The 15,542-nt window shown below is 38.4% G+C and overlaps 1 protein-coding gene across 2 annotated transcripts in view; it reads left to right on the forward strand.

Moving 5' to 3' along the window:
* The first annotated feature begins 1,270 nt into the window (after positions 1–1,270).
* Positions 1,271–15,542, forward strand: part of rnf13 (ring finger protein 13) — a 35,847-nt gene continuing 21,575 nt past the window's right edge. The window contains exons 1-5 of one of the 2 annotated variants that reach the window (XM_008406834.2): positions 1,271–1,488; positions 2,852–2,894; positions 2,990–3,238; positions 3,398–3,478; positions 12,555–12,677. In XM_008406834.2, coding sequence (XP_008405056.1) covers positions 3,125–3,238; positions 3,398–3,478; positions 12,555–12,677 — 318 coding nt within the window. In that variant the 5' untranslated portion in view covers positions 1,271–1,488; positions 2,852–2,894; positions 2,990–3,124. The remainder of the gene's footprint in view (positions 1,489–2,851; positions 2,895–2,989; positions 3,239–3,397; positions 3,479–12,554; positions 12,678–15,542) is intronic. The other variant, XM_008406833.2, reaches the window with a different exon arrangement.

Below are 15,542 nucleotides of genomic sequence, written 5' to 3' on the forward strand. Positions count from 1 at the left end.
ACGCTATTATTTCTTTAACAAAAACTCCTAATAGAAATTATAGCTTTCAAAATACTTTTTAGATTGTCATGTCACCATTGCAACACACACAACAAAATATGACAACATTTTAAGTCTGTTTCACCCATTCCTAACTCTAGTGCAGATAAAATATTTGCTGAAGGGATTATATTAAATGCCTTGGTTAAAGTATTCATACCTTTTACTTATTTTTTATTTATTTATTTTTTTTACATTTTGTTGCAGTAGAAATGTAGACATCGATATATTTTATTGGAGTTTTATGTGACACACTAACAGAGAGTAGTGTTCTGAAGTGGATGAAAAATGGCATGTTTTTGAATTTTTAAAATTACTATTAAATAATTAAGCGAACTCTGAAGGTCAATAGAGGGACAATGTATTTTATCTAGGGTGGAGTGAGTCTGAAAACATATAGACCCTCATTTCAGCCAATGGGACAGCAAACAAACCAAATGAATGCTGCCTCAACACAAAATACATTTTGAAAAGCTATAGTAAAAATAAAAAAAAAAAATCACTGGAAAAGTGATGTCCAGATTTAAGTAATTCAGTGTAATTTATGACCTACTACTATTCAAAATCTGTGCAGCATTCTAAGGTCTTTGAATTTAAGAATACCGGCAGCAACCTGGTGTGTACCTTCTCGGGATCAAACGTTATTGCTCTCTACGTGTCTGAGGTTAGGTTATGTTGGACCTGTTACCTTTGCTTTATAAAGCAGGTAAGTAGAGGATAATCCAAGATAGAAACATGCGCAATTTATCAATAATGTCTTTATTCACCCCAGGTTATTGTCACTGTACTGAATAATAACAATTTAATGTAATTTAATTTAGCCAAATAACGAATCTAACGCATCTTATTTTCAATATTTAAAATATCGCTCAATATTTCAAACTTACTGTTCACTGGTTTATCTTTTACTCTTCTTGTTGTACTGTAAGCGCTGACAGTATGTGCAATTATTAAGCAATTCTTGCTTTTATCTAAAATAAATAAATTATTACAACGATCAGGTCTGCTAATGGCCAAATATCGACCTCACACTCAGCTCATGAGACTGCAAAAGGCAGCGAATGGTTGCTAGCATAGACCTCAATACGTATTCATGTCCATGTTCATGTCTATGGTTGCTAGCCTGTCACGTGGATCTGTTTATGTCCTTAGTCTCTTCCGGGATTAGATGACTGACGGGACTTTCGTTCAATCAGAGGCTGAGGGTGGATCGCCGCAGGGGGCGGAAGTTGTTGCTCTCACATGAGAAGGAAAAAGAAGCTAACGGTGGGGATTAAACTGTAACGTTCATGGTCACAGTCATCGACCCCCTCCGTCCAAACGGAATGTATAGCATCCGCTGTCATCACTTTTGGGTTTGTTCCTTAACGCGATGCGCAGTAAAGGAGGGTAATGCCGCTGACAGCTGGTAGTTTCTTGGAAAAGGCAAAGATACGTGCAGAAAAAGAGGTAAACACCCAGAGGAGGCTAGCTTCTTGTGCTAGCCTTATGCTAATTTGCTCTGTTTTGGTCGCTGTCGTCAACAATTTAAGAGGGTCAACATTGATTCTTGCACAAGTACTGTCCTGAACATGTAACGCTTAGCGTTATTGTGATTGCATTCATTGCATTGCACCGATACGCGTGTAATTATTAATGCCCAATTTAGTTTAATGATAGTTTAGACTTATTTATGGCCATGTTTTGTCATTTGCAGTTTCCCCTCTTGGCTTTTAGTAATCATATCATGATCTCATCGTTTCTTTGGAAAATGTGATCACTGTCACTTGATGTTTCAGCCATCATCTGACCCCTCCTCTTATGAAATCTGTTGACCTCACTTCCCTATTATAGAGCCTTTGTTATGATGAAAAAAAAACCTCACCCGTGGTCTCACATAGTTTGCCCTCCACTTTGAAAAAGTGTGTTATATTAAGAACAGCAAATATGATCATGCTGTGTTCTTGAATCACAACCTGATGTTGTTTTTAGTTCACAATGTACTTGGATTGCGACGACAATATTTTGTGACAAAATTTAAGACAGTGGATTATGGCCACAGATTTTCAAACAATTACCTATCATGGCAACATTTTCATATGAATCATGTTGAAGCATCTGAAAGATGTGAAGAAAAGAAGGTAAATATCCAAATACACAAAGTCAGTTACACCATTTTACAAGTGTATATTTAGGTTTATTTAATATAAATCAAACATGGTTTTCTCAAACTAAAACTTCAGCGATGATCTATGCTAACAGGAATATAAAAACAGATTGTATTTTAGATATTGGGTATCATCAACACATTTCAATACTACAGTCTGTAAGAACAAATAAAAAGCTGCTTTTGATGGGAAGGAGCAGGAGATACAGGGAATGCCAATCAAGCAGTTGAAACTAAAATGTCAGCAGCAGACTTGATAATCATAACATACGTACTAAACATAAGTGAAATGATTTTTCATGTGTCTTTGACATATGACTATAAGAAGATAGAGTTCAGGCTTGGAGTAATCATTAGAATTGTAATAATATTTTAAATAGTTGGCATTAGGTTTTCCAATAATAAAAAAAAAGAGAAAATCCACATTCAGGAAATTAAAATTTTCCTTTTGCGTATGATGTTTTCATCCAGAAAAGCTTGCTAAAGTTGCTACTGCTAGCATTCTCTCTCTGCTTTTTATGTGACTAACAGTTTGGTTTGCAACATGTTTTTCTTACATTTGTGGTTAGTTATATATAGATAAAACTCACTGAAAATATATTATTCACATATATGGATGTAGTGCTTCCCTTGTAATGCCAACATTTTTAATACCTACTATTTCAGCTGCACCGTTAGAGCTGCTTTCGGACATCCAAGCTCCCGTTAGGTAGGTCACCTGACACAGACAGACAGGAAGCTGCAGCAGCCAACACAATCTGACTCTACTTACACAAATATCGCTGTGATTTCTATCTTTTTTAGGTGTGACGACCGCAGTTGGCGTCAGGGAGCCCTGCTGCGGGCCAGTCTGCGTGGCCGTTTGCGTATATGTGCTTCTGGTTTTGTATGTTAATGAGCGAGTGGCATAGAAGCTGGGGATTGTAAGGTGATGCCAAAATGCTGCTGTCTCTGGGAATGCTGATGCTCTCCGCCACGCAGGTTTACACCATCTTCACCGTACAGCTTTTCGCCTTCCTCAACCTGCTGCCAGTGGAGGCCGACATCGCTGCTGTAAGGAATACAAGACACACACACAAAAAAAAAACATACAAATTGACATTATTTTTGATTAGATTAGAATAACTAATTTATTGTTATGTTTTAGGACTTTGAGCAGTCATTGTGCTGCAGTTGTGTTTAAATACTGAATTTATTTTTGCTTTATTTCAGTACTCATTTGATAACAAAACCGAAACCTTTGACGACATGCCTGCTCGGTTCGGCTACCGCCTCCCCAGCGATGGACTTAAAGTGAGTGTTTGAGTGTCTGCGGTTGTTCTTATCAGTTCTGAGTTTCGGGGATCCCATGTAGACTTGAAACATATATAATATTTTTATTTACCATACATAAAATTAGGAACATTGACTGAATCTGCCCAGACTTTATTCCTTTAATCAATGATTTACTAGATGCGGATAAAATAAATAAATAAGTTGATCTTTTTAAACTGATCTGTATTCAGGTAATATTGTTTGTCTTTGATTCACCATATCGAAACTCAGGTTTTGGTCCGAGTCAGTTATTGTTGTGATGTTTGAGTATCAGACAGAATAACACATTCAAAATCACAAAAGGACTATTTCACAGTTTTTTGTTTTGTTTTTTTGTTTTTTTTTTGTTTTTGTTTTTTTTGCATCTTCCTGAACTGGACCTTTATGTTCTTAAACAGGGTTTTTAGCCACAAAAGTGCCAGATAAATAACTATTGAGGTGCCTCAAGAGCCATGAAATAACTCTTTACCACACGTACAAACTAGATTCATAATTCAGTGTTGTGTTGTTTCATGATTTGTGGAAGCCATTGATAAAAATCTGACAAAGTTAAGGTTTTACGTTTTAAAATACAGAATGTTACAAAAACAGATGAGAAAAATCTAGAATGTTGGGTCTGGACATGTGGAATTGTGAAATTGGTTGCTTATTGAATTTTATTTTATTTTTTTCACCTTAATGCTTTTCTGAAGGTGTCAAAGTCTCCAACGTTTAATCTCAGGCAAACTCAACACAGTAACAGTATTACTGGGTATCTTCTGAAAGTAAACCTTTTAAAAGTTTTGTGAAATGTCCATGGTGACGTTTGAAAAAGTGTAGAAGCCTTCAGATTCTCTTCAACAAAGCTTCATTAAATAGTTAAAACTATTTAATTTCAATGTGTTGTTGTTCAGTTGTTTTTGTCGTTGGGATCTCTTTGTATCCCATAATTAGCAGCCCTCACAGAGTTCCCAAACAGAGGGGGTGATTCATGTCTGCTATCTAAGCTGGCCGTTGTGGCGATTCCCACAGGCAAGAACTTGTTGATGTTGCACAAAAAGGCTTTTCATTCAAATAGATAAGTCGATGGAGAAATATGTCATGCCTTGTTTTGTGTTTGTTGGTGTTTGGACAATCACAGTTTGTAACACTTTGTCAAATTAGTGTGTGCAATGTTTATCGTCATCATGTGTGTTGAAAACTATAATTTTAGCAATGACACCGAGGTATGATTTTGAATTTGAAAGTTTTGCGTTGTCACATTTTTTTTTTCCCAAGTATACATTTTGTGGGATTCATTACCTGTGAAGTGGAGAAAATATTTATGATCAGATGGATAATTGTAAATGCAGATGCACTCATAGGGATTTTGTGGCTGATATTTTGATCTGCAGTTTTTATAAAGCTTTAATCTGTCTACTCCAAGAATTAAAGGTATAAAATAACGGAAGATTTAAACAAAAGTCTGTCTATACTAGACAGCAGTCATTGTAAAACTGTTTTTTTTTACAAAGGCAAAATTATTTGCTTATGAATTTTACAAATTTTCTTTAGTATCTCACATTAAGGACTGGTGAGGTCAGCACAGCTAGCATAAAAAGAAAGCGCAGTCTCTGGGTGCATCCCCTTTAAAATAAATATAATTACATAAATTGAGGTCTGTTAAGGCTGTCCACATTTTCAATTTTAACATGCTTCAAACAGAGGTAGGAGCTATAAAAAAAGAGAAACTTCGCTGCGTTTCACTTAGCCTTCCTGTTGCCAACTGTAAATTTTCTCTCTCTTTCTTGCAGCCTGAAGGAACATAAAAAAAAACAATTTTATGTTAAACAGCTTCTCACATCTTTTCTTCTTCTGACTTAATTTTTAAACACCTAACTGGTCTCAACAATATCTAATTTTCTCTCCAGTAACAGCTTACACTCTGTAAAATGTTGTCAGTACAGACTGGCAGCTTTTAAGAAGAAATATTGTCTAAAAGTCATCTGTTCCCAGTCAACAGCTCATTTCTCTCTGTGTTTTTAACTATAAATAGATTGAACATCTGAAGAAGCTTAAACGAGTTAACACCGTTATCTAAAGTGCATGATAACTCGCCCTGTTGCCAGGTTTTCTTTCTCAGATCAAAAATGCTCATTGAGATTTTTTTTTCTACTTCAATCAGTTTGAAATTGGCTCACATCAACCCAGAAAAACAAAAGGGATTATCATACAGTCAATGCACTTTGTTCATGTGTGGGAGAATATTAGTATTATGTAACAACAGGATTAGTCTCTCTGTTTTCCGTTTTGTGTTTTAATTTACATCTAATCTCTGCGTTTCATCGATCTCTTTTCTTTACCTCTGGCCTCATGTTGCTGTTCGGAGGGACAGGAAGCTTCAGCGTCACGCACACTCGCTGCTCAGGTGTCTGAGGGCTTCCAAAATTACTCCCTTCAGTTGCTGCCTATATTTGTCTCTGTCTGGTTGCGTTTGGCAGCAGGCTGTCACAGTCTGTGATTTTTACAGCTGCACGGAGTAACATTTTGTTGTCCAATGAAATCAACTTCGAGAAGGAAAGTTTTTTTTTTTTCTGGTCATGGAGGACATTTGTCTAGAGTTGTAAAATCTGTGTTTTCTTATTGGTTCATTCCTAAAAAAATGCTAATGTTTTAACGTGTTAGGGAAAAGTTAGGTTTCAAACTTCTGTGATTTGCAGTATTAGTCTCCCCTACACATAGCGTACTATTGTCCGCCAGTTATGCATTACTTTGTCTGTTGCTCTGTTATATTAAATCTCAGCAAAAAGCAAAGAATTTGTTTTTGTAATATGTCAAGATCTGAAAAATCTCCCAAGAGCCGTGAATTATTTTTTAAGGCAATGTATTGGATATTTACTTTCTTTATTAAGAACTGCTAAAAGTTTATTATAATTATAATACTGTAAGTTTACAGTTGTTTTAATCTCCAGAGAAGAGTTTGGCATCACAAGATGACACGAGCCTGTTTATTTCCTGATGATTCCCCACAGGGAAGACTTCTGCAGACAGAGCCCTTCCAGTTTCCAGTTGCACAACTCTGTGTTTGCAGTCGGCACAGCCTCTGCTCCAGACAGCTCTAGGCCTGTGCCTCTCACCAAATGTATTCACTAGATCAAACTGTTTTATTGGTAACTTTAGATGCAAAACGTTTTTTTAATTGAAGTGAATGTTTCACTTTCTTTCTAGAAATAGTTTAATTTAAGCAGAAGACTATCTAGAGTACCATAGACAATACTCTGTGATTTTAGAGGTGGTGGGTTGATTTTGTTGCAAATATTTCCTTGAGAAACGTCGGATTTGTGTGAGTTCCCAGTTTCTACAGGCGTTTTAGATGAGGCTCTGCGTAAAAGTAAACATGAAGGTCTTGTTCACTTGGAAAAATCAAGCTCGTCGCTTGATTTGGGCAGTTTTTATATTAGATTTTACTCAGTCTACTTTGATATACCAATTCACACGCTTTTTACTGTGGAGACATTTTTTCTCACCATTTTTTCACAGAATTAATTTCATTCTATCAATTTGCTTGTTCAAGGTCATCCCTCACCACCTCATTTAAAGGTAATTCCAAACTTCGACTAGGCCACTTCAAAACCTTTATTGTGTTTATTTTTTAAACCACATAGACACTTAACTTGTTGCCATGCTTTTGGTGTATGATGCAAAGCTAAAGCATGCTTGAGCACAAATGGCTGGACTTTGTCATTCAGGATTTACTGCTAGGAGGCAGATTTTAGGGCTCTGATATTTATACCAAGTCGTCCGGGTCCTGAAGCAGTCCCCGATCATCACACTACCACCACCCTGTTTCGCTGCCATTGTGATGTTTCCAAAATGCTGTTTGTTTTAAGCCAGACGTAGCCACACCTTAAACATTTGTGTGTGGTAAAAAAACAAACTAAAACTGCTAAAAATCTGTAAGGTGGAAAATACTTTTTCACAAACACTGCAATTCCGGCAGCCAGTTCCGCTCACGGACTAATGGCATTTCTTGCTCAATTATATTTAAATTGAGGCGTGAAATCTCAAAAAGCCCTATGGTCATCCTGGGTTTTCTGTTGCTTTCTGCTCAAGTGTGCAAATAAGTGAATTCATTTCAATCCCAGGAGAAATGTCAAACGTTCAAGCCGTGAAAGCACTTAAACAGTTTAGTCAGTTGTGAGTCATTAATGCCGTTCTGCGCCCGCATCAGTCACGCGTCTCTTTTTCTTGTTCTGGCAGAAGCACCGAAATGACCTGATCACCTCTGCCCACTTAAGCAAGCTTTGTACTCCAGCTGAACTGATTGTCGCAGGAAAGTTTCTCTAGCCTGGAAATGGAGATGTTTTTGACACATCAGCTGCAAGCCGCGATTAATCAGGTGTTGGACAGAAGCGGGGCATTATTTTTGCAATTTCCCAGTTCTTCTGTTCTGCTTTTTGTCAGTTTGCAACCGACGTCTGCAACCTTTACAACCAAACAACACATTTTTGCACTAAGTCCAGCTAAATATATCTCATTCACTCCAATATGGGGTTTTAATATTTGTGGGAAATTTTTAAAAACACACTTTAAGTATCATTCTGTCATGATTCAATAAAGTTACTACATGAAAAACTGCTAAACAAACCTGTATTTGTTGTTATACTGTATGTAAAAGCATTGGTTGACTCTAGCTTTTATCCAAGGTTATTGAGAGCCAGTGAAAGGCCCGTGTTTCCAGTTTATATGAATGTCTTCCACGAGAGAAAATTAGAAAAGTTATAGTTGTCTGGATTGCTTGTGTAATCCCAGTAATTTAGTAGTATAAGTGTTTTAGCTGGAGAAAACATGGCGGACATTAGCGACAGGTTCAGCTGCCATTATCAGCCTGTACATTTGGAAACCAGCACAGATGGACCAGTTCCTGTTTTTGTGTCTCACCAACTGCTGGAGCAGCTGGAGGGAATTTCTTAGTTCTCTGCATCAACATCAAGTATACTTTCTACTAGGACAAAGGTCAGCTTGCAGCCAAAAGAAGTATTTTTTTTTTTACCATTTTGTATTTTATTTTTTTATGTAAAAAGTGAAACCTTTTTGTCCCAGCTGGTAATTTCCAGTCATTTTACATAAGGCTCAGATTTCAGTGTAAGGAAATGTGGTTATGTGATGCTAATACATAATGCATACTCAAATGCGATCACTCATCTGTTGTGTTTGCGTTGATCAGGAGTCCTAACTTCTCCCCTTTTCACAAGACTAAACTTGTCCAAATGGGGATCAGCGACACAATCAAATGGAAATAACAGGATTATATGTGAGTTTTGATCCTTTTCSTCAAAATACTTCCTTTTATTTAAAGAGAAATAAACCTGACTTGCTCGTAGTACCGCAAATTATTAACGTGCGGTTATGAGAGAATGAAATGAAAATGGCAAAGAGGCAAATTGGCTTAGAGCTGAGCTACAGTAAACAGAAACACTAAATTGTCTCTAGAGAGGGCGTTTTGTGAATCTCGGGATCTGTGTGCCAACCAAAGCAGAGGGAAGCGTTTAGTTTGTCCCTGTTTCAAGCAATTTTGCTATAAGTTACAAAATAAAACACTTTACTCCTGTGGTTTGACTAAGTGGCTCATGCAGCGAATGTGGGGGACCAGTCCTGGCCCGGTCGTGTGATCAAGTGTTATTTCTGGTTTTGCTGGGTTTTTCTACCTACTTTAGGGGATTTCCAGAAAAAAAAAATGTCCTCATTCTCCAGCCATGTCTTCTCAGCAGACTATAACCCAGACACAACATGATTCAGATTACATTTATTCGCTTCCTCCCAATTATAAATGTATTCAGTAAGAGGGCTTGTGGTCCATGAAGCATCCTGGTCATGTAGACACTGTGCAGTCATATAATTATCGTTGTTGGCTAAATGCACTGTCTGTACGACCGTCTAAAGATGAGCTCTGCAGCTCTGTGTGCGCAGCAGTCTGCCTTGGATCCCAACATCAACTAATCTGATCCTGAGGTCGCCGTGGCTCTTAACCTGCTCTCAGGAAGCCTCGGTCAGTCCTACAGCAATCTACCAAATCTATTGTTTTTAGTCTCCCAACTAGCAGCAAAGCTCCAAACAAGCCCGATAGGGAGCATCACTCTGACAGGATTAAATGTAATCCCTGTGAAATCATTTGGAAGAAATCCTCCCCTCCTCTCACCCGCCTGTGGAGCCACGCAGCAACATGAAATTCCTTCTGTTTGTCAGCGCTGTGGACATAAAGCATTCACATCACGTAAATCGTTTTACATTTTGTCACATTGCAACTGCAGTGTGACGTCTCTTAGAAATAAAAAATATATTTTAGCATTCATTAACGTTCGGCTCCCTTTACTGTCTCTAAATAATAAAGTCCAGTGCAGCCAGTTTTCTAAGTTTCCCCTTTAGAGTTGATGGATACATTAAAAAAACAGAACAAATGTGAACAGAAACCAAACAGTTACACACAGGAATGGTCTGGAATGGTCTGAAATGATTAATCAAATTAATTATAATGACTCGATTATTGAAATGATGGTCAAATAATTTAGTAATCGATTAACTGAACTCAAAAAAGGGTCTGAAAGGATAACACACTCATTAAAAAATTAAAAGGATTTTTTTATTTCCATCATGCAGTGTATTTTGAATATTGCATAAAAAACTTCAGTGGTTTTGTTTATATGATTAATTATCAGGATAACTGATTGATCGTTTGACTGCTAAAATAAACATTAGATGCAGCTCTAAACAGGTCAGGCAGAAAGTTACGTAAAAGTTTATAACAGGACTAGGATATAAAACAAACTAAGCAAGACGTGGCCGTCTACTTAAATGGACGAACCTAATAAGCAAGAAGAACATCAATCAGAGAAGCAGCTTGAGACCCTCTGTGACTCTGGAGGAGCTGCAGAGATCTGAGGTTCAGGAGGGAGAATCTGGTGACAGGACATCTATTAGTGATGCACACGACGACTCTGGCATCGGCAGAGGAGTGACAGTCCAGTTGTAATTGTTATTTTGGCTTAATTTTAAGTGGACCAGACCCAGACGACTTTCTTTTTTTTCTTATATTAGCAATTATCTTTTTTTTGTAGTGGAATTTTGGCTACACTTTAAAACAGAATGCGTTATCACAGAATTCAAGTTTGTGTTTAAATGTTTATCTACTGTGTTAAGCTTTAAAAATCAGATTCTTGTATTTATCTATTTATTTTTTATTGCAGCTGATAGCAGTGAGACGTTTGAGTTCAGCTCCTCAGTTCTCATCTCTCCAGATCTTACAGGCACAATTGCAGTTAATAACCCTGAAAGATCGGATTCATGACTGGATCACAGCAGAACATGCAGAAATCTGACCTCAGATAAGAACATTTTCAAACTGTGGCCGAACGTTTCATTCTCAAAAAGTCATGCTTTTCTTTTCTGCTTTTTAGACATGGATGGTTTAATGATTCATCTCTTGGACATGGTGCTGTCACGAGTCACGCATTCGTCACTCATCTGCTCCTTAAACTCCGGCCTTCTCAGATACATTGATTTGTTCATTAGAAGCTACAGTGGAAAGCTTACTTCATGAGCTTTTGTTAAGCAACGCTGTATGGCTCTAACTACCTCGTCAGGATTAATGTGCCGTGCTTATCCCAGTGTTTGTCTAAAGTTAATATCTTTACTGAAAAAGAAGAAGAAACTTCCTCCCAGCCTGTTTCCAGGACGACTCCTCCTTCCCCGTTAGTTTCCTGTCTCTTGGACTGACGCCGTCTCCGCATCCTGCGGTGTTTGCATGTGCATCTTCACTATTTATTTTCCCTCAACAGAGGGCACTCTTGCTTTTGGTTTGTTTGGAGGAGGAATGTAAGGCAGTGGCACAGTGACATCATTTAGCAGCAAGTGGCGGCTGCACTGGAGGCACCCAGAGGTGGTGTTGTTGTAGGCACTGGGTGATTCCTCACATTCCTTCTTCTCCATTTCCTGCAAAATGTGCTCTTTCTATATCTCAAGTTGTGCTCAAGTTAAACCACAGCGACACGGTGCAGTTTTCATCCTCCTGCCGGGTTACAGACGGCTGTGCGAGTGCGATGCATCACTTTGGTCATTATTCAGCTGCTGCTCGTTGCTACGTCAGTGTGGCATCCAGCCAGATGTGCTCAGAGGAAATGGGTTTGCTGCAAGCTGACGCGGGCCTTATGCATGTGAGGGAAAGAGCTGACTCCCCGTTTTGTTCTGCCAGGTTTGAAAGCCCCGGCTGTCTAAGAGAGAGGTAGACGCAGAGCCCCACTGCGATCCACACTTCCTGTCTTCCTCTGGTGTTAGTTACACTTGCATAAGCGAAGCTGAGGTTTCGAAATGTTCCTAACACTGGGCCATACCCTATTCTCCTCTCGTTTATAGCACCTTACTCCTCTCTAGACTGTAGAGAGTTGTTTTGTTGGCTTAGTTTAACTATTTTTATCTTATTTTTCTCCCCTGTCGTTCCAGAACTGTCTCATTCCTGTCTCTCTGCTGTTTCTCCTTTTGTTCTTGATCACGGCATCGCACCAAAAAGCCCCCTCTTCTCTCATCTCCTCTCTATCTGCTCATCACTCTCTTCAAAGCTGTAGCTGCAAATGGGACGAAAACAGGAAGCCGCAGAGAGGAGCTGCGATAGTGAAATGCAAGAGTCTGAATTTTTCCAGGAAAATCTATGAACAATAGCTTTATTGACATCAAGCTAACGATATTGCTTATGTGTAGTTTTTCTTAGTTTGGAAAGTGTGTACTTTCATGTTTTGCCAGATTTCTTTCTTTCTCCTTTTTAAGCCAAGTTGCAGATTAAAACTCAGCTTTCTATGAGAGTAACATTAACAATGTTTTTAGTTAAATTGATCACGCATCAATTATCTGATTGCAAATGATATGTTCCTACATATGTTTGAAATAAAGTCTGTAATTGCGCTAATAAACAACTGCTTGGCTTCATTTTAGATGTTCCTTTACAATACTAAAATGATCCTTTATGAGTTTTTAACATTGGGGAGAAAATGTGCAGACAAACGGGGAGAAATGAAGTATTTCTCTTAACCTGCACTCATTCCCACAGGGTTTCCTGATCGGTGCCCGGCCTGAAAATGCGTGTGAGCCCATCGAACCGCCGCCCAGGGAAAACATGACGGGCGCCTTCATCGTCCTCATCAAGCGATACGACTGCAACTTCGACATGAAGGTACCAAGTTTAGACTCGCTGGTTTATGCGAAATTCTCTTTCATGGAACGCCGGCGGCATGATTCCCAGACGTATCAAATTTTATCTCTACATCTAAACGCAGGTGTCTTGAGCAGTTTATTGAAATATATCCACCTTGAAACTAAAATGAATACACCTGACAAAAATTTCTAGAGTAAAATTTTTTTATTCAGCTGTGAATAAAAAAATTTTATTCACAGCTGAATAAAATTTTTGTAGAAGCCTTCTACAACCTGATACCCACAGAACAGTTTGTGTTGGTTTTCTGTTCATTCGTATCAGTAGGTGGTGTTTCTGAGTTAGTCTTTAGTCTGCTCACAGATCGCCCTTGTTGAGGCAGGAAAACAGGAAGTGGCCATTTCCCTAAATACAGTTTCCTGCATGATTGTCCAGCTCATTCTGCCGCCTCTCTGGTTCCTGAGTTTTTTTTTTTGTTTTGTTTTTTTTAATGCTGCGGTCAAAGGAGTCCGGGACATTTTTATCAGATGTGAAACTGACAGCATGGGTGGTAAAGGGCGCTTGTTGTATGATGAAGGAGAACAACAATATAAAAGTTATGAAACCACGATTGTAAGAGTAATCATGCAGTAAACGGAGGTAAATAATTGCACCAATACTTCTGGCTCACAGTGAGAAATTTGGAAACATTATTAATCAGCCTCAGGGTGATTTACGGTGACAGTTTCAAGAAAATTTTGTCACTGCCTGTTCATTTCCTCATGAGTTGGAAACCACTAACCAGAATAAAGACAAAACTACACCATGCAGTGATCCAAAATAATGAGCCAGTTTTTAATCACACTCAAATGGCAGATATACTTGCCGTTCACTCAACTTAAGTTCTGTTAATTTATCCTGCAGGTAAAATATTCTTGTTGCCATCAAACAGGTAAAAGTCTGCACCTTTTATGTGATATTCCAACTACGTGACCCAAGACAGGTCAACCTCTTCACAATGTTACTCCACATCAATGTGTGCTTACATTAAGGAATTGCTTAAGTGCTGGAAGTGGTGCCAACAAAGATCCAGTGGTGGAACTGGTTTGGTGTGAAAAAATCCCCTCTGGGTCTTGTGAATTGTCTTGTGAATGTGAGAACTGACTCCTCACACAAGAGCTTCAAACTACCTGTGTCAAAAGCCCGGTTTTCAGTTCCCTGCTGTAAATAAATGGCAGAACAGTGAGGAAAAAATAATGAAGAACAGACGGAGAGATGGAGTTAAAACAGTGAGAGCTGAGATGAGTAATTAGAAACTTGGAATTTGTCTTTGAACTGCTCTCCAGCTCTCCTGCTCACTCTTTCTCTCTGAGCAGGAACTTTTCCACTTCCGTTCTTTACGCTCTCTTCACTCTGTGTTGAGTCTGATCCACAGAGTCTAACATTTCCAAGTTTTTTTATTTACCGTATCCCTCTTTGTCTTCTCCGCCTTGCCGTTATTTTGCTCTGTTGCAGCCGCATGGCCTTATAAGGTCGAGCTGCATCACACAAACGCAGAAACATGTTGACAGACTGGGCAGTGATGTGTTTCCTGGACTGGAGTGTAACCAGACTCTACAAAGCTGTGCACGCTTTCTGACCTGACTCTGATTGGCTCTTTAACAACGTTCATGTGATGTGATAGAAGTTTATTCTCTTCCTTTCCTTTCATTCATATTCATTCTTTTTTCTTTTTTGTGTGTTCACATAAATGACAGCGTGTGAGTCTGTACATTTTTAAAGTGATTTGTTTGCTTTGGATTTATTTGTATGGTCTTGCTATATTCCAGAGGAAAATGGCCACTTTATGTACATTTAATAGACAATAAAGTAGCCTTGTTTATCTTACCTTGTAGATGGTGTCAGTTTTACTAAACTATGTCAAGATGTCTTTAAATAAAAAAGATCCTAGTAAATTTCAGTCAACAACAGCATCTGATTAACTTTTAAAGACAGTTTGGCTGGTTTTTGTTCAGTATGTTGTAAAACATCCCAACATTTCTGTCACATGATTTGTCTTTTTAGCTTCTTGTTGAACTGTATGACACGTTGGCGTTTCCCTCCACTGTGGAACAGTTTAATGCATCCTGTCTGGTTCTAATTAAACAAAATTACAGTCGTCTGAAGGTCACTGATTCCGTTGGATAATTTTTATAGTCAGGAATGCACGTTGTATTAGCATTAACATAAGTATCGGCTGATGTTAGTCATTTTTGACATGTCAGTATTGATCTGGGCCGATGCAGTGCTTTGTGAAATTATTTCTGCCTTGTGAACTTTCTCACACTACAAGAATGAAAGTCTCAGCATCTATTTCAATGAGATTTAATGAGATATTAAACTAGTTAATAATAAAACTCTAATACCCCTAAATAAAGCCCAGTGCAGCTAACTGGTTTAAGCCAGGTGGGGGGTTCAGCAAACAAAGAGTAAGACTTGAACTTTTAGGCCTGAACACATAATGACCACCATGAAACATAGTGGTGGCAGCATTATGCTGGGTGGCTGCTGGGGGTTGGATGGAGCTCTAAATGCTAAAAAATAAAGTCCAGGCCTAAAACCAACAAAGACTCACTCAAAAATTGGTCTTTACTGACACTATCCATCCAGTCTGTCTGAGCTTGAGCTATTACGCTAAGAAATTGATAACATTTCGGTTTTAAAAGCTGGAGACATATCAGAAACACTTGCAGCTTCAATTACAGGGAAAGGTTATTCATTCTACAACATAATGACTCACAGGAGCTGCATGTAATCAGCCCCGTTTTCACATACAGTCCCAAAAAAACCACGAATACTTTTACTAAGCAGTGTTGACGTTTTCTCTGCTCTAGTACAACGAGGAGACGAAACGTTTTCTCTGCTCTA

Source organism: Poecilia reticulata, linkage group LG4 (genome assembly GCF_000633615.1).
Source record: "Poecilia reticulata strain Guanapo linkage group LG4, Guppy_female_1.0+MT, whole genome shotgun sequence".
NCBI lineage: Eukaryota > Metazoa > Chordata > Actinopteri > Cyprinodontiformes > Poeciliidae > Poecilia > Poecilia reticulata.